This window comes from Thalassophryne amazonica, chromosome 18, assembly GCF_902500255.1.
Source record: "Thalassophryne amazonica chromosome 18, fThaAma1.1, whole genome shotgun sequence".
NCBI lineage: Eukaryota > Metazoa > Chordata > Actinopteri > Batrachoidiformes > Batrachoididae > Thalassophryne > Thalassophryne amazonica.
Genome location: NC_047120.1, coordinates 33007567 through 33031319, shown reverse-complemented (window position 1 = coordinate 33031319; position 23753 = coordinate 33007567). Strand labels below are relative to the sequence as shown.

At 42.2% G+C, this 23753-nt stretch overlaps 1 protein-coding gene across 1 annotated transcript in view; it reads left to right on the top strand.

The window, feature by feature from the left end:
* LOC117531499 (melanopsin-A-like) overlaps positions 1 to 22501 on the top strand; it is a 70273-nt gene extending 47772 nt beyond the window's left edge. Inside the window, 5 exon segments of the mRNA XM_034194612.1 lie at positions 7884 to 7991; positions 8082 to 8250; positions 8450 to 8641; positions 19120 to 19194; positions 22262 to 22501. Coding sequence (XP_034050503.1) covers positions 7884 to 7991; positions 8082 to 8250; positions 8450 to 8641; positions 19120 to 19194; positions 22262 to 22405 — 688 coding nt within the window. The 3' untranslated portion in view covers positions 22406 to 22501.
* Positions 22502 to 23753: the final 1252 nt, after the last annotated feature.

The window sequence follows — 23753 nt, the reverse complement described above, 5'->3', positions numbered from 1 at the left end:
TCACGGGCCTCCCGCCGTCCCAGGGCAACACCACCATCCTCACGATAGTGGACCGATTCTCCAAGGCGGCCCACTTCGTGGCCCTCCCGAAGCTCCCAACGGCCCAGGAGACAGCAGACCTCCTGGTCCACCACGTCGTCCGTCTGCATGGGATACCAACTGACATAGTCTCGGATCGTGGTCCCCAGTTTTCCTCTCAAGTCTGGAGGAGTTTCTGCAGAGAACTGGGGGCCACCATGAGCCTCTCGTCCGGGTACCACCCACAGATGAACGGACAGGCAGAACGGGCCAACCAAGAGTTGGAACAGACCCTCCGCTGTGTGACATCCGCGCACCCGACGGCCTGGAGTAACCATCTGGCCTGGATCGAGTATGCACATAACAGCCAGGTGTCTTCTGCCACCGGCCTCTCCCCATTTGAGGTGTGTCTGGGGTACCAGCCCCCATTGTTTCCCGTGGTGGAGGGAGAGGTCGGTGTGCCCTCGGTCCAGGCCCACCTGCGGAGGTGCCGTCGGATGTGGCGCACCGCCCGTTCTGCCTTGTTAAAGGCCCGGACGAAGGCTAAGGCCCATGCAGACCGCCGGCGGTCCCTGGCCCCTGCATACCAGCCCGGGCAGGAGGTGTGGTTATCAACCAAGGACATTCCCCTGCAGGTGGACTCCCCCAAACTGATGGACAGGTTCATTGGACCATTCAAGATCGTCAAAATCCTCAGTCCTGCTGCAGTGAAGCTCCAGCTCCCGGCTTCACTGCGGATCCACCCTGTTTTTCATGTCTCCCGGATTAAACCACACCTCACCTCACCCCTCTGTGCTCCCGGTCCGGCGCCGCCTCCTGCCCGGATCATTGACGGGGAGCCGGCTTGGACAGTGCGCCGGCTCCTGGGCGTCCGTCGAATTGGGCCGGGGGTTCCAGTATTTGGTGGACTGGGAGGGGTATGGACCCGAAGAACGCTCCTGGGTGAAGAGAGCTTCATCCTGGACCCGGCCCTCCTGGCCGATTTCTACCGCCGACACCCGGATAAACCTGGTCGGGGCACCCAACACAGCTCCCACTTTATCATTGGTGGAAAACTCACAGAGCTAACCAATTCGAAATCACCAAGCCCACATGGGTTTGATGACAAACCACAGACCCCTCGCACTGTCTGCAGCAGCAACGACAAATAAAAATACACAAATGTCTATTTATTATTGGTGTAAAATATATTACCTAAACAATGATCCCCAATCCACGTAATTTGGTTACAGAAGGAAGGAAAATTGTGGTTTCTTGCAGAGCGAAAGCAGACAGCAATCAGACAGTTTTGGTATTTGAAACAGCTGCGATATTTGCTGTGCTGGAGTGTGTTTTTAGTGTGTGGTGTTGTAGGGTTTTTGGTTTGGTTTGTGCGTCACAATACTGAGGTGCCTTGGACCAGCGCTTCCCTTTTTATTTTTTAACTAGATGAAGACAAAGCGCAGAGTGCATCATCAGAGCCTGAAACCAGAGCGCGATCAGTCTGATGATGATGGGGACTTTACTGTTCTGGTCTCTATGACATGAGAACAGGTGGATCCACTGACGTGCGCACAGATCTGCACAGTGATTGGACCGCGCGCTTCTCTTTCCAGCTTATCCAGGTCTCCGCTCACGAGGCGCTGCACAGCTCCGTGCTAGAGCTGACTGCTGGAGGACAGAGCAGGATGCAGACAACACACTTCACTCCCAGCAGTAAGCAGGCTCCAGGCGCAGAGAACACAGGAGTCCAGGTAGAGAACCCCCCAAAGCCCAAAAGACTTTTTTGCTTTTTTTTTTTTTGCCAGTAACACAGTGAGACAGTCTGGTACCAACACCAAAAAAAATGCTGCAAAAACAAGAAATTAGGGGGAAAATACTAAGAATTATTAACCGAATCGAGAGGTCTGTACAGCGAAATATCAGACGAGGTGTTGACAGTACAGGCCGAGTGTTACCCGATGTCCGTGCAAAAAAAACACAGGTCTGATATCCCTGATATATATATATATATATATATATATAATTATATATATATATTATGCTGCTGATGGTGTTGGGCTCATTCAACTTTCTTCACCTCCACTAGCTTAACAGATGGTCTATTCGTGACTGGTAAACTTTCAATCTGTGTATTTTTACCAATGCTTAGCTTAGATATTTATGGAGTTACGTTCATGTCTTCTTGATTTTGTAATCGTGTTTTTAGCTTCCTGGTTTGTAATGAAAAATATGCATTGTGGCATTGATTGTCATGGTAACCAGTCCATATGGGAACATATCTGACCAGTAATCACTCAATCAGAGCGTGTGGTAGCATCGCAACCATGTAATGAAAAAATTGATATTGAGGTGGAAGATCTGTACAACGTTTTGGGGCTTCTGATGTGCATTGGACAGGAATTGTTTTTCTGAGTGGCGCAAATATAATTTATGTGGCATCTTATTGCATGTAAATAGCCACAAAAAAAAAACACCCTGAAGCAATTTAATGTGAATTGTTGTATATAACTTTGTTTATGCTACATTTTTACATATGTTTTGAAATTTACAATTTATGTTTGCATTCTAAGTTATAAAAATGGTTTGTTAAACATGTTTGTGATTTTCACAGTAAAAAAATGTTTTTTTTTCTATTTGGATTTTAGATTTTAGGGTGAATTTAGGGTCAGTGCAGTAAGTCAGAAATGTAAGAAAAACTGTAAAGTCACATATGTGAGGTTTTGCTGAAAACAGTGACACCAAACAAGGCAAGGTAAACAGTTTGTTTTAAGGTAAATTATGAAGGTAAAACCAACAGTAGTCCAAACCACCCAATTATACCCGGCCTCCAGAGGGTTGAAGAATGAGTCCCAACATGATGTTAGGGAAAAGCTTTTCCACTGCTTGTATTGTGAGACCTCATTGTTTCAGTTACTACTTAAAATTTCTGTACTTAAAAAATCAGAGTTAGAATGTAAGTCGACAACTAAAGTTAGAGCTCCACCTTCAGCAACAACCACAACTCCATCTGACTGTTAACACTGCTGGAAGGGTCTTACATTTGGCAAAGGAGAGCTCAGTGCACCGCAGGAGTCCATGAAGATCTTTACCACCACAGAACGGTCAGCGGCACGCCACATTATTTCTTCCACATTGCTGCTATTGCCAAATATGGCCACAATCTTGGCTTGACTACTTAACAAATTGAGGAAACATCATTAACAGTATCTTGTCCTCTGTTATGAGCACAGTGACCACCCTTCCAAAGGGTGACCAAAAAAACAACAACCCTTAACCCATAAAAATTGTAATAAATCCCACAAACTTCAGTCTGTGTACAGTCATTCTCCAAAGTTTCAGTTATCTTGGTCGCTTTGTATAAAAGCCATGTTCTTTCAAAATTATGCTCCAAATTGTATGATTTGTTGGCGAAATAGGCCTCCAAACAAAATGCCATTTCCTTGGTTTCACCACCTTCAAGTTCAAGACTGAAGTTTAAAGGAGACATTGAAAAAAATGCAGTCAGATTTTTTTGAACAAAAAATGACTTACATTTACACATGAGATTCTTCTGAATGTAGTAAAGTAAATCTGCAAGCCCAGATCTGTCATTCAATGGAGAAATCATTTGAAAATGACAAATTTACAGCTAACATTTAGCCCTCCGCAAATTGTCCCTCTCATCATGGACGCTGCCGAGACGTCACGGACAAGACCCTCTCCCAGCATGCATTGCGCCAATTGTAATTTGTGGATTTACGTCAGTTTGCATCTGCACCTTTTTCTTGTCTTATACGGAAGGATCTACTTTTTTTAAAACTTCATATTGTCTTGCGGCACGTTTGGTGAGTACACATTTCTTTTATTTGTGCTTGAAAATTATTTTGGGGGACTTTTTCATACGCCCGTTTGATTGCGTGGTGTTGCAGTGAAAATCTACTGTCTTTCGCCTCCGGTACCATCGCGGGATATGGAGGCGAGACCAGCAAAGAATCCCAGTGATTAAAAATATATAAACCTCTCTCAGCATCCATGGAGCTCTGGGGCTCCGAGATGTGCAGTGCTGTGGATCAAGAAGTCTGTCCTTGCAGCAACAGGTGTACCGGCCGCTTCGCATTAAAACAGCGAGCGTAATCTCAGGACTTGTGCCAAGTGTGCTGCAGCTCCATTCAGTAGACAGAGAGGTGATGCCGGTGTTGTGTGCTGAATCTAGCACAACACCGGCTGCAAAGCAGACACGGGCGGTGTGAGTGGCCCGCGTCGGCGGTTAATGAGCTCGTTAACGAGCCCGCAGACTTAATAAGCGCAGCAGAGAGGGGAGAGGAAGAACGGCGCCCGCTGGTTGTTGCTGATCTGAGCACACAGATCTGTATCTCACATTCATTGCAGCTTACTTTTGGATGTTGAAACCAGGACGTGTATAAGTAACATTACTAACAGATAAAATCAGTTTCAACGCGGGATCGGACCGAAGGGGGAGCGCGTCCTTGTCCCTGACGTCATGGAAATGATACGGCTGTACAAACTGTTTTCACAGAGGGCTAAATTTTAGCTGCAAATTTGTCATTTTTAAATGAAGATTTCTCCGCTGAATTACAAATTTGGGCTTACAGATTTACTTTACTGTATTCACAAGGGTCTTATAAATACATATCAGCTATTTCTTTCTGAAATCTGACCACATTTATTTCAATGCAGGTCTACTTTAAGTCCAGAAAATTTCTTTGTGGGATTTATTACAATTTCTATGGGTTCTGCGGGGTGTTTTTTTTTTTGGGGGGGGGGGGGGTCACCCTGTATATGCTCACTAACTGCAACTACAAAAGACAGCAGGGTGAGTGAATAAAGTTCAACAAATTTGAACTTTAAATGTAGTGTGTGCAGTATCCGCAATCTGTATGGTATGTGAATAATCGTTATGCATTGAGTAGTAGGCAAATAGTGCAGCAGATAAGTGAATATTTACTGAGGGATCCTTCAAATGGTGATGCAACCACCAAATTTGGCACACATACTCCTTAGACATTACTCTTTTAAAAATGCCGGGTACGCACGTGAACTTTCAATAGGCGGCCAAGAAGGGGTCAATTGAAGTATTACACAGGGGTCAAAATTTAAAAATGCTCCAATCATATTGAAAAGTATTCCATATTATTTGTCTGATCATAAAGATTCCAAAAAGGTATAGTTTGGACTATCTTTGAATGAATGTTCCGGAGTTATGGGGTAAAAACAGCAAGAACAGTGACAAAGGTCAATTTCAATTTGTACAGGGGTCAAAAGTTAAAGTTGCTCCAATTTTGGTAAAAAGTGATGTAAATTATTAGTTGGGTGAATACGGTGTATCATGCTTAGTTATCATGTTATAGGGTACCATATGTCACATGTCATAGAATCCAATGGATGCTGATATTGTTTAACCTTTACTTTGCAAACCAAGCACGCAGCACAGTCAAAACTATTCCATTTATTAATCCTATTAGCCTATCCTATTAATCCTATTATGACTGGAGCATTTTTAAATTTTGAGTAATGTCTAAGGAGTATGTGTGCCAAATTTGGTGCTTGCATCACCATTTGAAGCACTTTTTTCAGTTATCCACTGCACTAAAAAGGTACCCAGATGATCTACTACCTTCACAGTGGACAAGCAGACAACACTACCCAATCCCATGATGTACCTGCAGCCTGGTAACCAAAGAACAAGAATAACAGAAGAGTAACCGAAGAACAAAGAAGACAGTGGACATAGTGAACTTGAAAGTGGTCACAGCTTACTGACTGGCTTACTCACTGACTGTGGAATTTAATTTGTTAATTTGTTTCATTTATATAGCACCAAAGCACAACAAAGTTGCCTCAAGGCGCTTCACACAAGTAAGATCTAACCTTACCAACCCCCAGAGCAAGCACACAGGTGAAAGTGGTAAGGAAAAACTCCCTCTGATGATTTGAGGAAGAAACCTCAAGCAGACCAGACTCAAAGGCATGACCCTTTGCTTGGGCCATGCTACCAACACAATTTTAATTTCAGTTTTTATATAGCGCCAAAGCACACCAAATCATTAACACACTCTTTTAAACTAGTGCAAACCACATATTCAGATAGCTCTAAATATATGGTAAAATTGTCTAAACCAACATTAATCTGGCTAAATTTGAGCTCCTCTGTTTTAAATAGGTTTTGAAGTGTTTCATCATGAGAACAGAATGACTTTAAGTCTTTTAAATCCAATTTAACCCATTAGTTGTTGAACTGGTTGCTTGAAGAACTGCAAACAAATTAAAAAACAATTTAAACCATATTGGGAAATGGAAATTTTATGGATTTTAGAATGTTGCTTACAAAAAACAACTGATCCTTTTATATTCTGAAAAAAAATATGCACAATTGACAAAACAATTTACAAATTGAATATACAGGGAATTTTGCCATGCACAGGACGGGAGGGTTGCAGGAGACAACACCACTCCCATCCAGAGATGGGAGTGGTGTTGTCTCTCAAACAGAGATAAAACAGAATCAGGCATTGGAAAGACAACAAATACAGTATCATTTGTCAGCATTAAGTAAATGGAATTTTACAAATATACACAGGAGCCATTTAAAAAAGTCTGCTGTTGGAAAATATAAATTTGGTGGTGTAGTTGGTCTGAATTGTGGCCCTAGTAGTGACTCCCTTACTTCTAATGCATATTACAGTAACAATTAAATAGTATACAAATGATGAATGTTTATGAGTTCAATGGTATGAATATTTCATGAGGTGAAAGCTTTCACAGAATTAAATATCCGTTCCATTGAAAGAATGTACCATTCATTATTTGTTTTATATAATGGCTAAAATAGATCCTTCTCATTTGATATTTTATTAATTTATAAACAATAGAAAAGGGACTTACATTTTGGTGTTCCACTGCTGCTAAAGTCCAAATTGTGACGTGTAGTCCGCGATGCTGTGCAATGACTTCGGACTTCCATAAAAAAAAAAAAGACTCAGTCCAGCCAAAAAAATTTTCATGCATCCAGATGTTTACAGCGTAGTGGATTTTGTGCTTGTGTGTGTGTGTGTGGGTGGTGTGTTACAAGAACGAGCACCGTCAGTTAGCGCAATTAAATTGTCTCGCTTCTTTTGTTGTCCTGCGTGCGCGCTCACACAAAAGGGATGCGCTTGTGCGCGCGTGTACTACCAAAAAAGGACTGTGTATTTCCTCAGTGCAGCGAAAAAATAATCAGAGAAATTAGTCCAGCTTTTCATTCTAACTTCCTGCCAACAGCCTCCAGACAGCTTACAGTGCAGTGAATTTATTTTGTGTGTGCGTGTGCACACATTTGCACGTGTGTGTGCGTGCGAGCATGTGTATGTGTGCACGCGTGTGTGTGTGTACCAAATGCAATGGTACCAGATTTGCACTCTAAATGGAACCAAATCACACTCTAAATGCAATGCAACACAAATGGGACAAATAATCCATGTCATGTGACATACAAAGCACCAATCAAATGTCAAGGATCCACTCAGCCGTTATATAAAATATAATAACTGGCATTAAGTATGTACTATTAGGAAGCAGGTTCACTGCAAAATATTATTAGAGACACAAATATTGTTTAAAATATAGTTGTCCCACACCATAAAACATTTTAAAAGTTGAAGTGAGGGCATGCTTTTTGTAAGTAACATGAAAATTTTTCAGGTTTCGTGCATTCCCCTCCAAACGTCTGACTGTCTGGAAGCAGTTTGGCAGTGATTTTATGTAATTTGTACTGAATGGACTGGAAATCACTTTTCAGAAAAAACATGAATTAAGAAGTAAATGTGCAGCCCTCTCCTGTATTTCCACATAATTCCTGCAGCATTTCTCGCTGAGAAGTTTTTTTTTATGTCTCCTGGCTGTGTCAGGTATGCTGACATGCTGACCCCCTACATGAATTCTGTTCCGGCAGTGATCGCCAAAGCTTCTGCCATCCACAACCCCATCATATACGCAATAACACACCCTAAATACAGGTACAAACTTGTTCCAATCTTCAGGTTTGGGGCTCAGATGATATTCAAGTGTCAGGAAGTTTTTTTTTTCATTATCTTTCTGTCTCTCAGGGCGGCACTCAGCAGGTACGTCCCCTATCTCGGTGTCATCCTGTGCATTACCGGCAAAGACCGTCTCAGCAGCAGCAGTTTCATATCCACACGGAGGTCAACCTTCATCAGCCATTCAGTAGGAAATGGCCACAGCAAGCCGCACACCTCCCAGTCTGAGAGTGACTCAGTGAGTGTACTTCATATCTAATATGGTATGTCTTTGTCTTACCGTTTCCTACAGTAAATCCTTGGAATACAGCTTTCCTGATTTTTAGTTTGTGTGTGGTGTGTGTGTGTGTGTGTGTGTGTGTGTGTGTGTGTGTGTGTGTGTGTGTGTGTGTGTGATTTGGTGCGTGTCTGTTTGTGTGGATCGGTGTGTGTCACAGGCAAACTTTTCCGACATGGAGGAGGACTGCTCGTCTCAGATGGCTGTCAGTCGTCAAGTGTCCAGTAATGTCAGACAAATGCATCGTGGCAGTCAGAGGTCAAAAGGGAGTGGCCAACACTTAGGAGATTTTGAAAGAGTTTCCACCCATACCAACGCCAACTCATCCATATGTTACCTCTCACAGATCACTGTGAGTATGACCATCTGCTTTGTGTCAGCAACCTTGAACTGACACTTAATTGATTCTATCCATCTATAATATTCATTTTCTTACCTGCTTATTCCAGTTAAGGGTCATGGGGGGGGTTCTGGAGCCAATCACTACGGTCACTGAGCGAGAAGCTGGGTACACCCTGGACAGGCCGCCAGTGTATCGCAGGGCCACATATAGACAGATAAACACATTCACACCACGGACAATTTAGAGTCACCAACTCACCTCATCTGCATGTCTTTCAAAGTGGAAGGAAGCCGTAGGGAACCCATGCAAACATAAGAAGAATGTGCAAACTCTAAGCAGAAAAGACAAGGTGGGAAGCGATTCCAGGACCTTGTTGCTGTGAGGCAACAGTGCTAACCACTAAGCCACCGTGCCACCCTCTATAATATCAATTAAATGGTTCTTCATATATACTGTATGCATAATACAAGCCTGACTCCACTGTATTTTTACTGTTTTCATTTCATTCCCAACTATGACCGTTTAGGGCCCCTTAACACATAACCGGCCGAATGGTGCAAAAAGGAGGATTCGAATGGCACTCATGAAAAATCAGAGCCGCACTCAAACGCCTTGTACAGCAGTCACCACTTCCATTCACTTCCATTCCATTCCACTCTACATTCACATGCCGCTCGTGCCGGATACCCATTTGAACAGCGGGCAAGATGAGGTCGCACTGCCATCTGATCGTGCTTCCAACATTTGCCTGGCATGTTGAATGCAGGTTGGACATATCGTGCTACAGCTGAGGAGCTGCACGAAATCATTGGCCATGTCGAACCCTGGCTGAATGGTGTGATCGAGGCAGCCTTCACACCAGTGGCCGAATGACGGTGAATGGTGGGCGAGTGGCCATTTGACCCACTCTTGGCCGGAGTCGGCCAAAGTCCAGGTGCCACCCACGAACATCCAACACCACTCGCGGGGCACTTAGAAAAGACAGGGTCATTTGTGCAGCCAGCACGAAAGTAGAAAGCAGGCAGACAACAGTCAAGGTGGCTGTGCAAATGGCGCCATATTTTCTAAGTCCCCTGCAAGGCCAACCTGGTCTCACGTCAAGTCGTGATCCAGCAGCACGAAATATACATTATTCTATTGGTTCGTGATATTGTGACGAAAAGTGCCTCATTTTCGTAATGGCAGCATGAATTCGTTCTAATTCATTCTGTGATGGCTGCACGAAATTAAAAGTGAAGGGGGGGGGGGGGGGGGGAGTAAGATTAGTTTATGGTTAAGGTTAGGCGGTCGGGGGTAGGAGTGGGGTTAGGAATAGTGAGTTAAAAACACCCCGTCACGAAAATTTGACTCATTTTGTCACGGGAGCACGAAAAAAAAAAAAAAAAAATGTGAGACTGGGCTGGCAAGGCTGATGTGTTAATGATATGAGTGCATGGCTTCATTCACGTCAGTAAATTACTTCTTTATTATTTTAACTATAATTAATTATATTATATTTAAATTTTAAATGAAATCCATTTGTTTCTCTTTTCCAACATAGACCGTTGCATCATCAGGCATCAATTACACATCATAAGAATAATAAGAAGAACTTTAATCCTGAAGGAAATTGTTTTGCCAGCGTACCGAAACAGTAACAGTATTGCTTTTTAATTTTGTTTCAGGTTTGTTGTTTGTTTGTGTGGTGTTTTTTTTTACAATGAGAACAGAATCATTACCAGTAACATGGCTGTCTTACATTTAAAGAGTAAATTAATTGTTTATAATGTTCTGTGAGCTCTCATTATTCTGTCCTTATACATTTTCGTCATTTTATGTACATTTGTCTAACATGTGATTGCTTCCGATGCAGTGTGAGCGCGATGTGGTATCACACCTCTTACGTGCTCGCACTGTGTTCATGCGCATGCTCACGACCGTGCACGAAACCATCGCCGTGGGATTGTTCAAGTCTGTCTGACCGTCTGTCCCTCCCAACAGCAGCTGGAATTTTTTGTGGTTCGTCAATTTGTTTTTTCTGACCTTTTTTGCCCAGTTTCTACCTCTTTCACCCAACTTTGTGTTATGTGTGAAGGGGCCATTAGTGTTTTTGATATTTCATAAATGTTGTGGCCATATGAAGGACAAAAGATGTGAAATTATTTCTTTGCTCGGTCTACTCAAATGGTAGGAGATAGAACCTTGATGCTGCAGGTACGGTGTTGTCAATGTGGAAATAATAACGAGAGCACCGCGCTCACAGAGTGCAAACCTCCACCAACAATAGTTTCCAATTCCACAAGTTTTTACCTTGGAAAAATTTTCAAGGTCAAAGTCCTGTTAGAAGTGACTTTTTCATAAGCTAAAATATAATACAGAATATAGATTAAAAGGACTTTTCTGTTGGGGTTCGGTTCTTTTAGTTGTCTTTTAAGTCAGTCACCTGATGTTCTGCTGTCTGAGTCTGTGTCTTCTGGCATGGGTGTGCGTGTGTGAGCAGCCCAGTCACATGTTTAATTTCATGCCTGTCACGAAAAATGCCCCATTTTCTTGACACTTTTTTTTATTTTGCTTTTTAGAATCCTCCCCCTTCTCTTAAGTCTAACCATAACCATAGCGTACATGTGTTTCCTCCCCTAAACATTTGTGCCTCCGTTACGAAAAGTGTCCTGTTTTCGTGTCCCTGTCATCAGCCCATAAATAAAGTACTTTTCATAATGCTGCCACAAACTGCCATGAGACTGAGTTGGTGTGAGTGTGTGACCATATGTTCTGCTCCCCAGTTGCGTGTGCGTGGGTCATTTCTGTCCATCATGTACACCTCCTCCTGTCTTCGATCTGTGTGTGGGTGTGTTCCTCCTATTGTCTGCGTGTGCACCTGTCATCCCGTTGTTTGCGTGTAGGTATGTGATTCGTCCAGTGTCTGTCAGTCATGGGTGTCCCATTTCTGTGTGTGCATCCATGCATGTCTGAGTCTGGTGCATGTGGATTGTGTGTGGATGTTTCCCCCACTGTCTGTCTGTGTCACGATTTGTATGCCGTCTGTATATCGTGACACTCCCTGGTTCCTGATCCCACTTATCTGTGTTTGCTTCTGTCATGTCTGTTTTCCCCGTCCTTAGTTCTCCATGACTCTGTGGTTTTTGTTCTCCATTGTCATTTATTGTTCTCTATGATTTATCTTCTTACCTAGTCCTGCCTTTTGTTACTTACATGTGTATTTTGGATCATAGTTTGCTCTGCTTTGGCACTGTGTTCACTCTTTAGTTTTCTACATTTGTCTCTTAGTTATCTCATCAATGTTTCATTCATCTGTTATGTTGTCTTTTAGTTCCATTGTGGCACTCTGCATGTGTCTTTGTCATTTCCTGTTCTGATGTGATGTGTGCACCTGTTACTCATTAGTTCAAGTGATTTTTAAGCCACGTCCATTTGTTATTCTGTGCCAGTCGATTACATCTGTTTTGTCATTCCACCACATGTCCTGTCAATCTTCAGTTATCCTGTTTGTAAATATGTGCACCCAGCCGTGTTATTCATCAGTTGTTTTTTGGTTCGTCACTCAGTTGGTCTTTTATGTAGTCTTTTGTGGGTTGGAGTTTTTTGTGTCGCATTGGATCATCATGGTCACCACTGTATATCACGGTCACCTGGGAGAATTAAAGTATTTTGGTTTTTGCACTTAACCCTTTGTTTCTTGGCTGCCTTGCATCTTGGGGTCCAGTCCTCATTCTGAGTGGCTAAACCACAACATTGTCAATGTTAAAATCAAATATCCACTAAATCCACAATATACATCACATGCGGATCAAACGTAGTCTTTTCACTGAGAATACCAGTGTGCACCTCATTTTTTAAATGGCCTCAAAATCTGTAATCTGAATCAGGTCTGGATCAAACTTTGTCAGCCAATAAAGGATACCATCCTACATAATACTCTCAAAGATGAAAGAAATTCAGTCTTTTTGACAGTTGTGAATTTTTGAAAATTTGTTCAGTGTTAAAGCTAGGGATTTTGCCTTTTGACCTATGACATTAAAAATTGAATAAGTTCTTCCCTATCAGGATATGAATCTTCAGTAAAAAAATTTCACAATGATATATGAAAAACTGTGGGCTCCAGGCTGTTCACAATCAAACAAACAGACAGACAAACAAACAGGGCTGAAAACATAACCTCCAACTTTGTTGGCAGAAATAATAATAATACCAACATAAACTATATATATATATATATATATATATATATATATATATATATATAATATATATGAGTGTAAACTATTTTTGAATAGGTAGCAGTCTGAAGTTTTTGAGAAACTTCCAATAATTATGTAATAATCTGCACAGTAGATAGTTCAGTCAGACTACCAGTATGTAGACCTGTGTTTGAGTCCCAGTCACACAACCCGTTTGGGTACTTGGGAAAGACACTTCATGTTTATTGTCTCCGTCCACCCAGCTGTAAATGGGTAACGGGCTGGGGATGTAACCTGCATCTAACTGGCATCCTCCTCTCCAGGGGGAGTCATAGACTCTACTGTAGAATCTGGGGCTAAGCACTAGTACCACTGGGTCTTTGTGGCATATATAGGAGTCATTTAAGTTGTTTATAACTGGATGCAAACTGTATCAATCTGGTTTTTGTTTGTAAGTTTATACTTCACTGACATTGAATTATAGTATTAACTGGTGTGGAAATCCATTGAAAGCCATGGTAGCTAGCTAGTGCATTTTATTTAATTTAACCTTTATTTAACCAGGTTGGTTCCATTGATATCAAGATCTCTTTTACAAGGGAGACCTGGGCAGTTTTTAAAAGTTCAATTCACCTAGCCATTGAATTGAATAGTACTGAATAGCCACAAATAAATTAATGATATGTCCAATCATTTTTTAAGTTAAGATGTCAATTATCAATAAATATTCAGTGTTCTTGGGACACAATGCTGTTTTTTGTGCACTGCATGTACTTTAGTTTTCATTGAACATTTTGGACGTTTTGAACATCGTGCTGTCAGGAAATCTGGAAGATCACAAGTCAGTTTATGTAGGGCATCCAAAATGGAGCATGTCCTTCTCTTTCTAATCATCTTAGCTCACACGACAAAAAAAGTTGCTCGCATGCACAGTGTCATGCAGGTCATGCTCACTAAGGACTGCATTACAGAGAATCTAAATGCAAATCCAGTAATCTGGGAGTTTGAGACTTAATCCACAGATTGCATGACTCACTGTACTGCACTCACTGAAGGCAACTGATACTTAAGGCAGTGTTTTGGTTCCCGAGGGTCCACAAAAAATAGTCAGCTGGTCTGCATAATCATCAGGAAACCATTAAATAATTAATAAAAGTACGAGGTCTGTTAGAAATTATTTTTTGCAAAAACCTTGTGCTTCTTTAATCACTTGTGCTTGCATGAGCCAACCTTGAACCTTCGTGCACATGCGTGAATTTTTTCACGCCTGTTGATTGCGTCATTTGCTGGTAAGCAGCCTTTGTGTGAGGTCGTGTGTTGTGCTCTCGACGGATTTTCATTGCAAGGAAAATGGAGGAACGACTGGAGCAGCGCTTCTGCCTCAAATTTTGCCAGAAACTAGGCGACAGCCAGGTGGAAACCATGTGGAAGATTCAGACGGCTTTCAGTGACGATCCTATGGGCATCACACAGATTAAGGAGCGCTACAACCGGTTTAAAGATGTCCGCACAACGGTGGAGAGCGCGCCACGCTCCGGGTGGCCATCAACATGCTGAAATGACCAGATCATTTCCAAAGTGAATGCTGTGGTGATGCGGGACCGTCGTGTGACTATCCGAGAAATTGCGGAAGAGGTGGACATCAGCACTTTTTCGGCACATTCCATTGTGACAGAAGATTTGGCCACGAAAAGAGTGGTGGCGAAATTCGTGCTGAAGCTGCTAACGGCGAAGCAAAAGCACCTTCGTGTTGAAGTCTCACAGGACATGCTGGACTCCGAAAAATGATGCCCACCTCTTCCGCAATTTCTCGGATAGTCACACGACTGAAAAGCCACCGAAAGCCGTGTGAATCTTCCGAATAGTTTCCACCTGGCTGTCGCCCAGTTTCTGGCCAAATTTATTGCAGAAGCGCTGCTCCAGTCGTTCCGCCATTTTCCTTGCAATGAAAATCCGCCGAGAGCATGACACACGACCTCACACAAATGCTGCTTGCCAGCAAATAACGCAATCGACAGGCGTGAAAAAATTCACGCATGCGCACGAAGGTTCAAGGTTGGCTCATGCAAGCACACGTGATTCAAATCCATCAGGTTTTTGCAAAAAAATAAAAAGGTCGGATACTTTTCTAACAGACCTCGTATGTTCTGTCAGTGAGCTGTACATCTGTGAGTGAAGAGCACTTGTAAATTTACATACCTCGGCAGAAACTCACTGACACACTGGCAGCTTTACCACCAGAGGAAATAAACACCTTCATCCGCAACTACCACAAAAGACTCTGAGCTGTCATTGATGTTAAAGGGGGCAATACATGGTATTAAGAACTGGGGTAGGCACACTTTTGATCAGGGTCATTTGGGTAGTTTGTGTTTTCATTATGATTTCAAAAGTGGCTTCACACAACCACTAACCATGAGTGAACAAAAGTTTTGGTGTTATCATTCGTATTCTCTGAAAAATGACTAGTAATCAAAAATTCTGCCAGGGTATGTAAACTTATGAGCACAACTGTATAGTAGTACATCTTTTATTGTCATTGTACATACATACAACAAAATTTGTCCTCTGCATTTAACCCATCCTAATCATAGTTAGACACAATCCAACCACTAGGAGCAGTGGGGAGCCACAGCGCGCCGTTCAAGGACAAACTGCATATGCAGAGTTGCTGCCTTGGTCAGGGGCAGAGAAGGAGCAGATCCTAAATACGCATGCTTTTGATTGTGGGAGGAAACCAGGCTACCTGAAGGAAACCCACACAGACACAGGGAGAACATGCAAACTCGTGACCAATATAGAAGCTCGGGTGGGAAGCGATCCCACAACCTTCTTGCTGTGAGGCATCAGTGCTAACCACTAATCCACCGTGCCACAAGCATTGAGGTAGCTTCTCCCATGTTAGTTTGGAACCAAAAGTATTGCTGTTCTTAATTGTCTTACCTATTCGTAGCTACTTTTACCATTTTATAACCTTATAATTAATCTCATAAGGACATTAAAGGATTTCCGTGTGCGGTTTAAACTTTGGTCCTTATCTTCCACAAAACATCATCATTTCTAGTGCACAGCCGGCACTGTTGCAGTTTACATTGGGGACAGCACAATACCACTTTCTGATGTCCGATACGACACAGGATCCGTCAGTATCTCTTCAGTGTCTACTGATACAGAAACCATTCCAGTACATTTTTCCCTGTCGTGAACCAGCTAATCTGTTAATAAATGTTAATAAATACATTTGTCTGGATGTACTTGATAAACTAGCCATCCAAAAAACCAACTCAAACTGTGAAACAAATATTTGACTTCCCTAAAGGAAAACATACACATCCCACAACATGACTAATGTCCAATAAAAGACTTGGGTTGAGTTGGATTTTAAAATTTTTTATTTATTTGTTTATTAAATTTCCAATATCCAATCCAGTAATTGTGGTGAATATTGGAGTGATATCGACCCAAAATATCAGATTAGCGCACCTCTAATTTTAGTAGAACCAGCAGATGACAGTGCATCCTAAATCATCACTGACCATGGAAACTTCACACTGGACTTCAAGCAAATTAGAATCTGCACCTCTTCACTCCTCTGCCAGACTCTGGGACCTTGAATTCCAAGTGAAATACAAAATTTACTATCATCTGAAAAGTGGACTTTGTGACTACTGAGCAATGTCCAGTTCTTTTCCTCCTTAGCCCAGGTAAGAGACTTTTGGCATTGTCTCTCGTTCAGGGGTGGCTTGACACTAAGAATGCAACACTTGTAGTCCAGTTCCTGGACAAATCTGTGTGTGGTGGCTCTTGTTGCACTGACTCCAGCCTCAGTCCACTCCTTGTGAAGCTCCCTCTGTTGTATGGCTGGGGGGGCCTGGCTGCCTTTTTGTTTCTGTCTTTTGTTTTTCCTTCCAGGTGGCTTGCATTTGGGACTGAGTGGCTGTGTAGCTGAGTTTATCAGGACCTCACCCTGATCACCTGAGGCTGATCACCTGCGGCTCGTCAGGACTCACAGCTGTGGTGCATCTACATGGATTGGAACATGGTGGCATTTAAGACTGGAGTACACAGTGTGTATTGCCAGAGACTCGACCTTGTGACCAGACGGGTGAGATCGTCATCTCGGGAGCCATCTCATCATCAGTGGATGCAGAGAACGTCCAGGTTTGATGCATGGTCTGTGAAAGAGGAGGGGGTGAGGTCTCACGCTCGTCAGCACACTTCCTGAGGTACGTTAGATTTTGTGACTAACATTTATACAGTCAGTAAATGTGGTGTCCCTCACACCTTATTATATTGAGCTGTATGTTGGTCGTGTAATCAGCTTCCTCTGCAGTGGAGTTTTGTGAACTGGGGTTTCCATGGCTGCTGGGGTGGGAAGCTGATTAGTAATTAAGCCAGGAAGTGTTTGCTTTGTGCACTTTGAGCGTTCTCTCGTGTGTTGAGTGTGAACTCACATAATGATTCCTTCTTTCACAGACTCGGTTTTGTCGCGGCCACCTGGGGGGTGTCGGTCGGCGGGGTCCTTGGGTCCGGGTTGGTTTGGCTCGGACCGTGGCGCTGCTTGGAGCGCACCGCAAACAAAACCACCACGCCAGCAGCGCACTTTTATATTTTTTCACAGCACTGTTATGTTCATTAAACTCTGTTATCCTTTGTACCGTGCTCTGCTTATTTTATACTGGGTCCTTCAAACGCTGGTCGGTTCTCCGGGCTGCGTCCGACACATAACACCCTCAAGCTCTTGAGTTGCCTTTGCTTGACAATCTTGTCCAGACTGTGATCATCCCTAGCACTGTTGCCTCATGGCCTTGTGGGTTCGAGTCCCACCTGTGGCCTTGCTGTGTGGAGTTAGGATGTTCTTTCCGGGTGCTCCACCTTCCTCACATGTCTAAGAACATGCATGTTAGGTGAACTGTAAACTTTAAACATAGGTGTGTGTGCAGGTGTCAATGTCTTTGTTCCTCTATATTTGGCCATGCAACAGACTGGCATCCTGTCCAGGGTGTTCCATGCCTCACACTCCATGACTGCTGGGATAGGCTCCAGCCCCCTTCCCCCGTGACCCTTAATAAGCCTTTTCACACTCTGGGAATGCGCATGTGTGACCGGGTTGGTTCAAAGGTCAAGAAGTGTAAAAGCGTAGATGCTTGGTCGGTCAGTGACAGCGTCAGTCAAACAACTGTCTAAATCCATAATAAACAGAATTTTACAGATGTTTATAAGAAGGAGTGAAAATGCAACTGTTTTACCAAACCATTACAATGTAAATATTAGAAATAATTACCTTTGAGATTATCCCAAACACTTTCTCCACCCCAAGAAGCACACAAGACAAGCTGCTAGAGAAAATTCCTCTGTGCTTCCGGAGCGATTAGAGATGGTTTTATCAGCAAATCTCTGAGAGCAAATGATTAATCCACTACGAAATAATTATTTTATTTAACGCAGCATCCAGCAGCACACAGCGCGGCATCCAGCGGATCACCCTGGCCTGGTGAATTGTGCGGCAGGGCATGGGTTAAGTGCACGGCAGTGCCATCGAGTCATGCCGTCTCTTATCATCCAGACAGCCGGACTCAAGTTCGGATATCGGGTTGAGGAATGATTTGCCATCATCATCTTTTAGAAGGGCAGCATAATCTGTCGCCTTGCTCTGTTCTGATACAAATCAGTGCGTTTTATCCCACATGTGTTCATTATTCATTGATCCAAATCACAGGCACGTGTCTATAAGCCTAATCAGCGACACACAACATGCAGGGAAATGGACCAGGCCGTTACTTCATGATTATTTACTAGAGACACCATTCAGCTGCCATTCACCAACCAGATCCATGATTAATTTTATTTTATTCTTCACGAATAATTTATTTCACACTCTCGGAAATACAACTGTAGTGCACAAGATTTATAGAGGTCCGCAAAGCGAAACAGTGATCAGGTGATTCTGTGTTTATGAATAGACACTGTCTGGGTCGGCAGTGCGTCGAGTCGGGCAAAACCTGAATTTTCAAGCTTCAGTTTTTCTTCCTTGAACATCAATACCACATTTCCACAAAAATCTTTCAAGGAATCAACACTCCAACGGGAAAAATAATCAAAGTCTCTGTCATTCTCGCTACCCACACAGTCAGTCATGATGCCTCCAGACTGCAGTTTACACGTCTTGCACTTTGACATCGCGCGTCAGACCCCGAAGAGAGCGAGAGTGTGAAAAGGCTTATTGGAGTAAGCGGGTATAGAAAGTGGATGTGTGTTTTGTAAGCTGACTCCCTAATGGATCTTTTCGTTTTTGTGTGTATTGTTCAGAGTCTGAGAGAACCTGAAGACATCTGTTTGACAGAAATCAGCCACCAACCAGCGAGTCATCTTCTGCCTGCAACTGTATGAGTCCTCCTTCATCTGTCCTGTAAAGTAAAAAAAAAAAAAAAATAGCAGTATTAATGATTAGCAGTATTAATTTTTATCATGCAAACAAACAACTCATGAAGAAAAAGAGATCTAAATCATGACAAACGTGATCCAAATAGATTTTCTATGCACCCAAAGCTTGCTGTTACACTAAATGTGTAAACAGAAACAAAAACAAGGTTACAATCGGCTAAGGAAAAGCAATCGTGGACTGTGGATGACTGGATGAAAGTCATATTCAATGATGAATCCCGAATCTGCATTGGGCAAGGTGATGATGCTGGAACTTTTGTTTGGTGCTGTTCCAATGAGATTTATAAAGATGACTGCCTGAAGAGAACATGTAAATTTCCACAGTCATTGATGATATGGGGCTGCATGTCAGGTAAAGGCACTGGGGAGATGGCTGTCATTACATCATCAATAAATGCACAAGTTTACGTTGATATTTTGGACACTTTTCTTATCCCATCATTTGAAAGGATGTTTGGGGATGATGAAATCATTTTTCAAGATGATAATGCATCTTGTCATAGAGCAAAAACTGTGAAAACATTCCTTGAAAAAAGACACATAGGGTCAATGTCATGGCCTGCAAATAGTCCAGATCTTAATCCAATTGAAAATCTTTGGTGGAAGTTGGAGAAAATGGTCCATGACAAGGCTCCAACCTGCAAAGCTGATCTGGCAACAGCAATCAGAGAAAGTTGGAGCCACATTGATGAAGAGTACTGTTTGTCACTCATTAAGTCCATGCCTCAGAGACTGCAAGCTGTTATAAATGCCAGAGGTGGTGCAACAAAATACTAGTGATGTGTTGGAGCGTTCTTTTGTTTTTCATGATTCCATAATTTTTTGCTCAGAATTGAGTGATTCCATATTTTTTTCCCTCTGCTTGGTCTAAAAAAGTAACCGTTACTGACTGCCACAATTTCTTTCCTGATTTCTTATAGTGTTTCTTAAAGCCAGAAAGTTGCCATTTGAAATAACTTTAGTTTTGTGTCATGTCTGTGATCTGCTTTTTTCTACAAAATTAAACAACTGAATGAACATCCTCCGAGGCCGTTGATTCCATAATTTTTGCCAGGGGTTGTAATCTAACTTAGTTACGTTTACAATTGAGTAATCAGTAAAGTAACTAAGTTACTTTTTCAAGGAGTAATCAGTAATTGGATTACTTTTTCAAAGTAACTGTGGCAACACTGATTATTGGCTGTTACATACATAAACACGCAAACTACAGTATTGTCCAAATATGCTGCTGACGGGTTGGGCATGTTCACTTTCTTCACCTCCACAGATGGTCCAGTCGTTAGCTGATAAGTTTTCAGTCTGTGTTTTTTCCGATGTTGAATAGATATTTATGGGCTTGTTTTTTTCTGATCATTTTTAGCTTCCTGGTTTGTAAGGAAAATGCGCATTGTGGACTGATTGTCATGGTGATCAGCTGATATTGGGAAAATATCCAGCCAGTAATCAGCCAATCAGAGCGTGTGTAGCGTCGCAGCTATATAATAAAAGATTTGATTCAGCTTTACTTACTGAAACGGTGTACAAATAGTGAAAAATTTGTGTTAGCAAAAAACGGATTTTAGCTAATGTCTCCTCAGTGTTGTCAAGTTAAACTCAGTCGCAAGGAACACTAACAGCATGTGTTTCACAGTAAAGTTTGCTGGGATGGTGGCATTTAAATATTTTATTGTGAAATGTGGTGCAAGCAACATGAACTATCTGATGTTGTTTAACTTTGCTACCAGTAACATCAACAAGCCATTCCATCTTGGAAGCACAAATGTTACAATGTTGAAAATAAATGTTTAAAATAGGTTTTGATAATTACTTCCCAAAATTTTTGTAATAAAGGATGCACATCATTGTGCCATGCACAAGCCATATCCCAAAGCTGAGGGCAATCTGGCAAATAGTCCAAGAGATATGCAAGCCACATACTCGCACTCACACAGACACTTCTTGCTTTATAGATAGCTATTATGTACTTACACTGAACTTGATAAATAAAATCATGGATGCATGCAAGCTTTTAATATGTAAATGATTTTCTGTCCCCTGCTGGAATGGCATGTGACTGTAAGGTAATTATCAATGTCCATTGTTCAGTATTGTTAACTAATATCTATAGGTTCTCCCAAAACATTAGTCCTATCAACGTTCTGTTTTGGCATACATATGCATACCAAACAGGAAATGTCAGCTCTCCCCAGTTTGTCTGTGATCAAAGTTAGATGCATGCACACACACAGACAGCCAGCCAGCCAGCCAGACAGAGCTTTTTGTCTTTTCTGCATACTGCCCTAAACAAGTACATTTATTTTTACCCACAAGAAGAGTGGCTGAAGACATCAAGCACACTATACTTTTCACTCACTGTAATGGCAACATAACACTTGACTAAATTAACTAAGCCAATTGAAAAAAAAGGATTGATGATGATGATAAATCAATAACAATAACAACACTGTTAAACTAACATGAACCACAAACATTTAAAAACCCAAACTCCCACGGTGCATTGCAGTCCAATGTCCATTGTTCACTGTTGTTAGTTAATGTCACCAATTTCTCCAAAATATTAGTTCTATCAACTTTCCATTTCTGCAGCATTCACTTGACCCAAAATACATAAGCATACCAAATGGTAAATGTCAGCTCTCCCTGGTTTCTCTGTGATCGAAGCTGTACACACGCACACACACAGAGGCCACTTGGCTATTATAATATAGATAATACAGCCTTACAGTAGATACATGCAGCTGCACTTCTCCATTTCTGTTGAGGTACTTTCTCAGTGGGTCAACTAAATGATACAGTCCAGCTCTATCAAGGACACTGTTGGAAAACCATTGGTCTGTTAATCAATACATTTGATCAGCTGTGCCTGTTTCATTTCCCTGATCAGTCACATGGATAAAAGAGTAGCTGAAATGATCCGAATCAAACACCCCTCTCCCTACTTCCCTCTAAACACAAAATTGACATGTAGCAGTCCAACATGACAATTTCTGTCTGTGTGTTGACACAGCTGGATAACACTATGGAGGAGTCCAGGAACAGCGTTGCGTACAAGGCGGTGTCATCTGTCATCGCAACATCCATGTCCAGCCCTTCCATCCTGCATAGCTCATCAGGTTTCTGTGGCAATCTCAAAATGACCAATAAGGCATAGCTCCATTGGAGGTTATCCACCATGAGTCACTTCTGTGGGACTTTCGTCTCCCAGCATGTACTTCACTATCTGCGGCATCTAAAGACATGTAAAAATTTTTATGTGTGTGTGTGTGTGTGTGTGTGCGTGTGTGCGTGCGCCTGCGTATGTGCGTGCACCCACACCCACACGTTTTATTTTTTGCAGGCATATCATGATTGTTGGAGTCTAATGTTTAGCCACACATGAAAAAATTAGCCTTATAAGATCATGTGAAAGGTCTCACTCAGTCTAGCACAATTAGGTTTTACTTCATTCTTGTTATTGATTGTGATTCAAATCAGTTCTATTTCAGTTTTGTTTTGTTTTTTTAATCAGTTGCTGTTCTTGTCAGCACCAACTCACCCACATGGGGTGTACAGCTAGTGCATTCTAAGTGCCGGTCCCAAGCCCAGATAAATGAGGAGGATCGAAACAGGAAGGGCATACACCAGGGGTGGCCAAGTTCGGTCCTCGAGAGCCACCTTCCTGACACTCTTAGTTGTCTCCCTGCTCCAACACACCTGAATCCAATGAAGGACTCGTTAGCAGACTTTTAATGAGCCTTTCATTGGATTCAGGTGTGTTGGAGCAGGGAGACAACTAAGAGTGTCAGGAAGGTGGCTCTCGAGGACCGAACCTGGCCACCCCTGGCATACACCATCGTGTTGTCAAATGTCAACCACACTGGGTGCACAGCTAGTGCATTCAAAGTGCTTGTCCCAAGCTTAGATAAATGAGAACACAAATCAGATTTCTATATCGGGTCAGTCAAGACCCGGCTGGATTAACAAGAGCCTCCACTAGTGCTGTTTTTGAACCAAAATGCATAGAACACTGCCATCTACTAGATGGGAGTGTGAATAGAGACCAACTATCACACGGTTGCTATTCGTTGTGCTGAATCACACTTAACAAACAGAATTTTTAGTTTTGCAAATGCCTTTTTTAAACAAATGAAAAAAATGACATATTTACAAAAACACATTTATATGTAAAAACCATCACACACGTTACAGTAACTTGTGTGTTGGTTTTTACAATAAACCATCCAACCAGTGATAAGAGGAAGCTCATTTTCCCATAATGCCTTTTGGCATCTGTGTGTGTATGTGTGTGTGTGTGTGTGTGTTAATGCTCAAACCTTCAAAATTAGTGCATTGCTTTAAAACTAAAAGATATGTACAATATTTTTCACCTTGTAAAAATTACAGCGTTGACATTAGCATAGATAAACTGTCCGGAATTAGATTGGTTTATAAATCAAACCAGAAGTCAAAACTGCTTTGCTTTTGATGTCTTCTGTCACACATCTGGGGCACTCTATGTT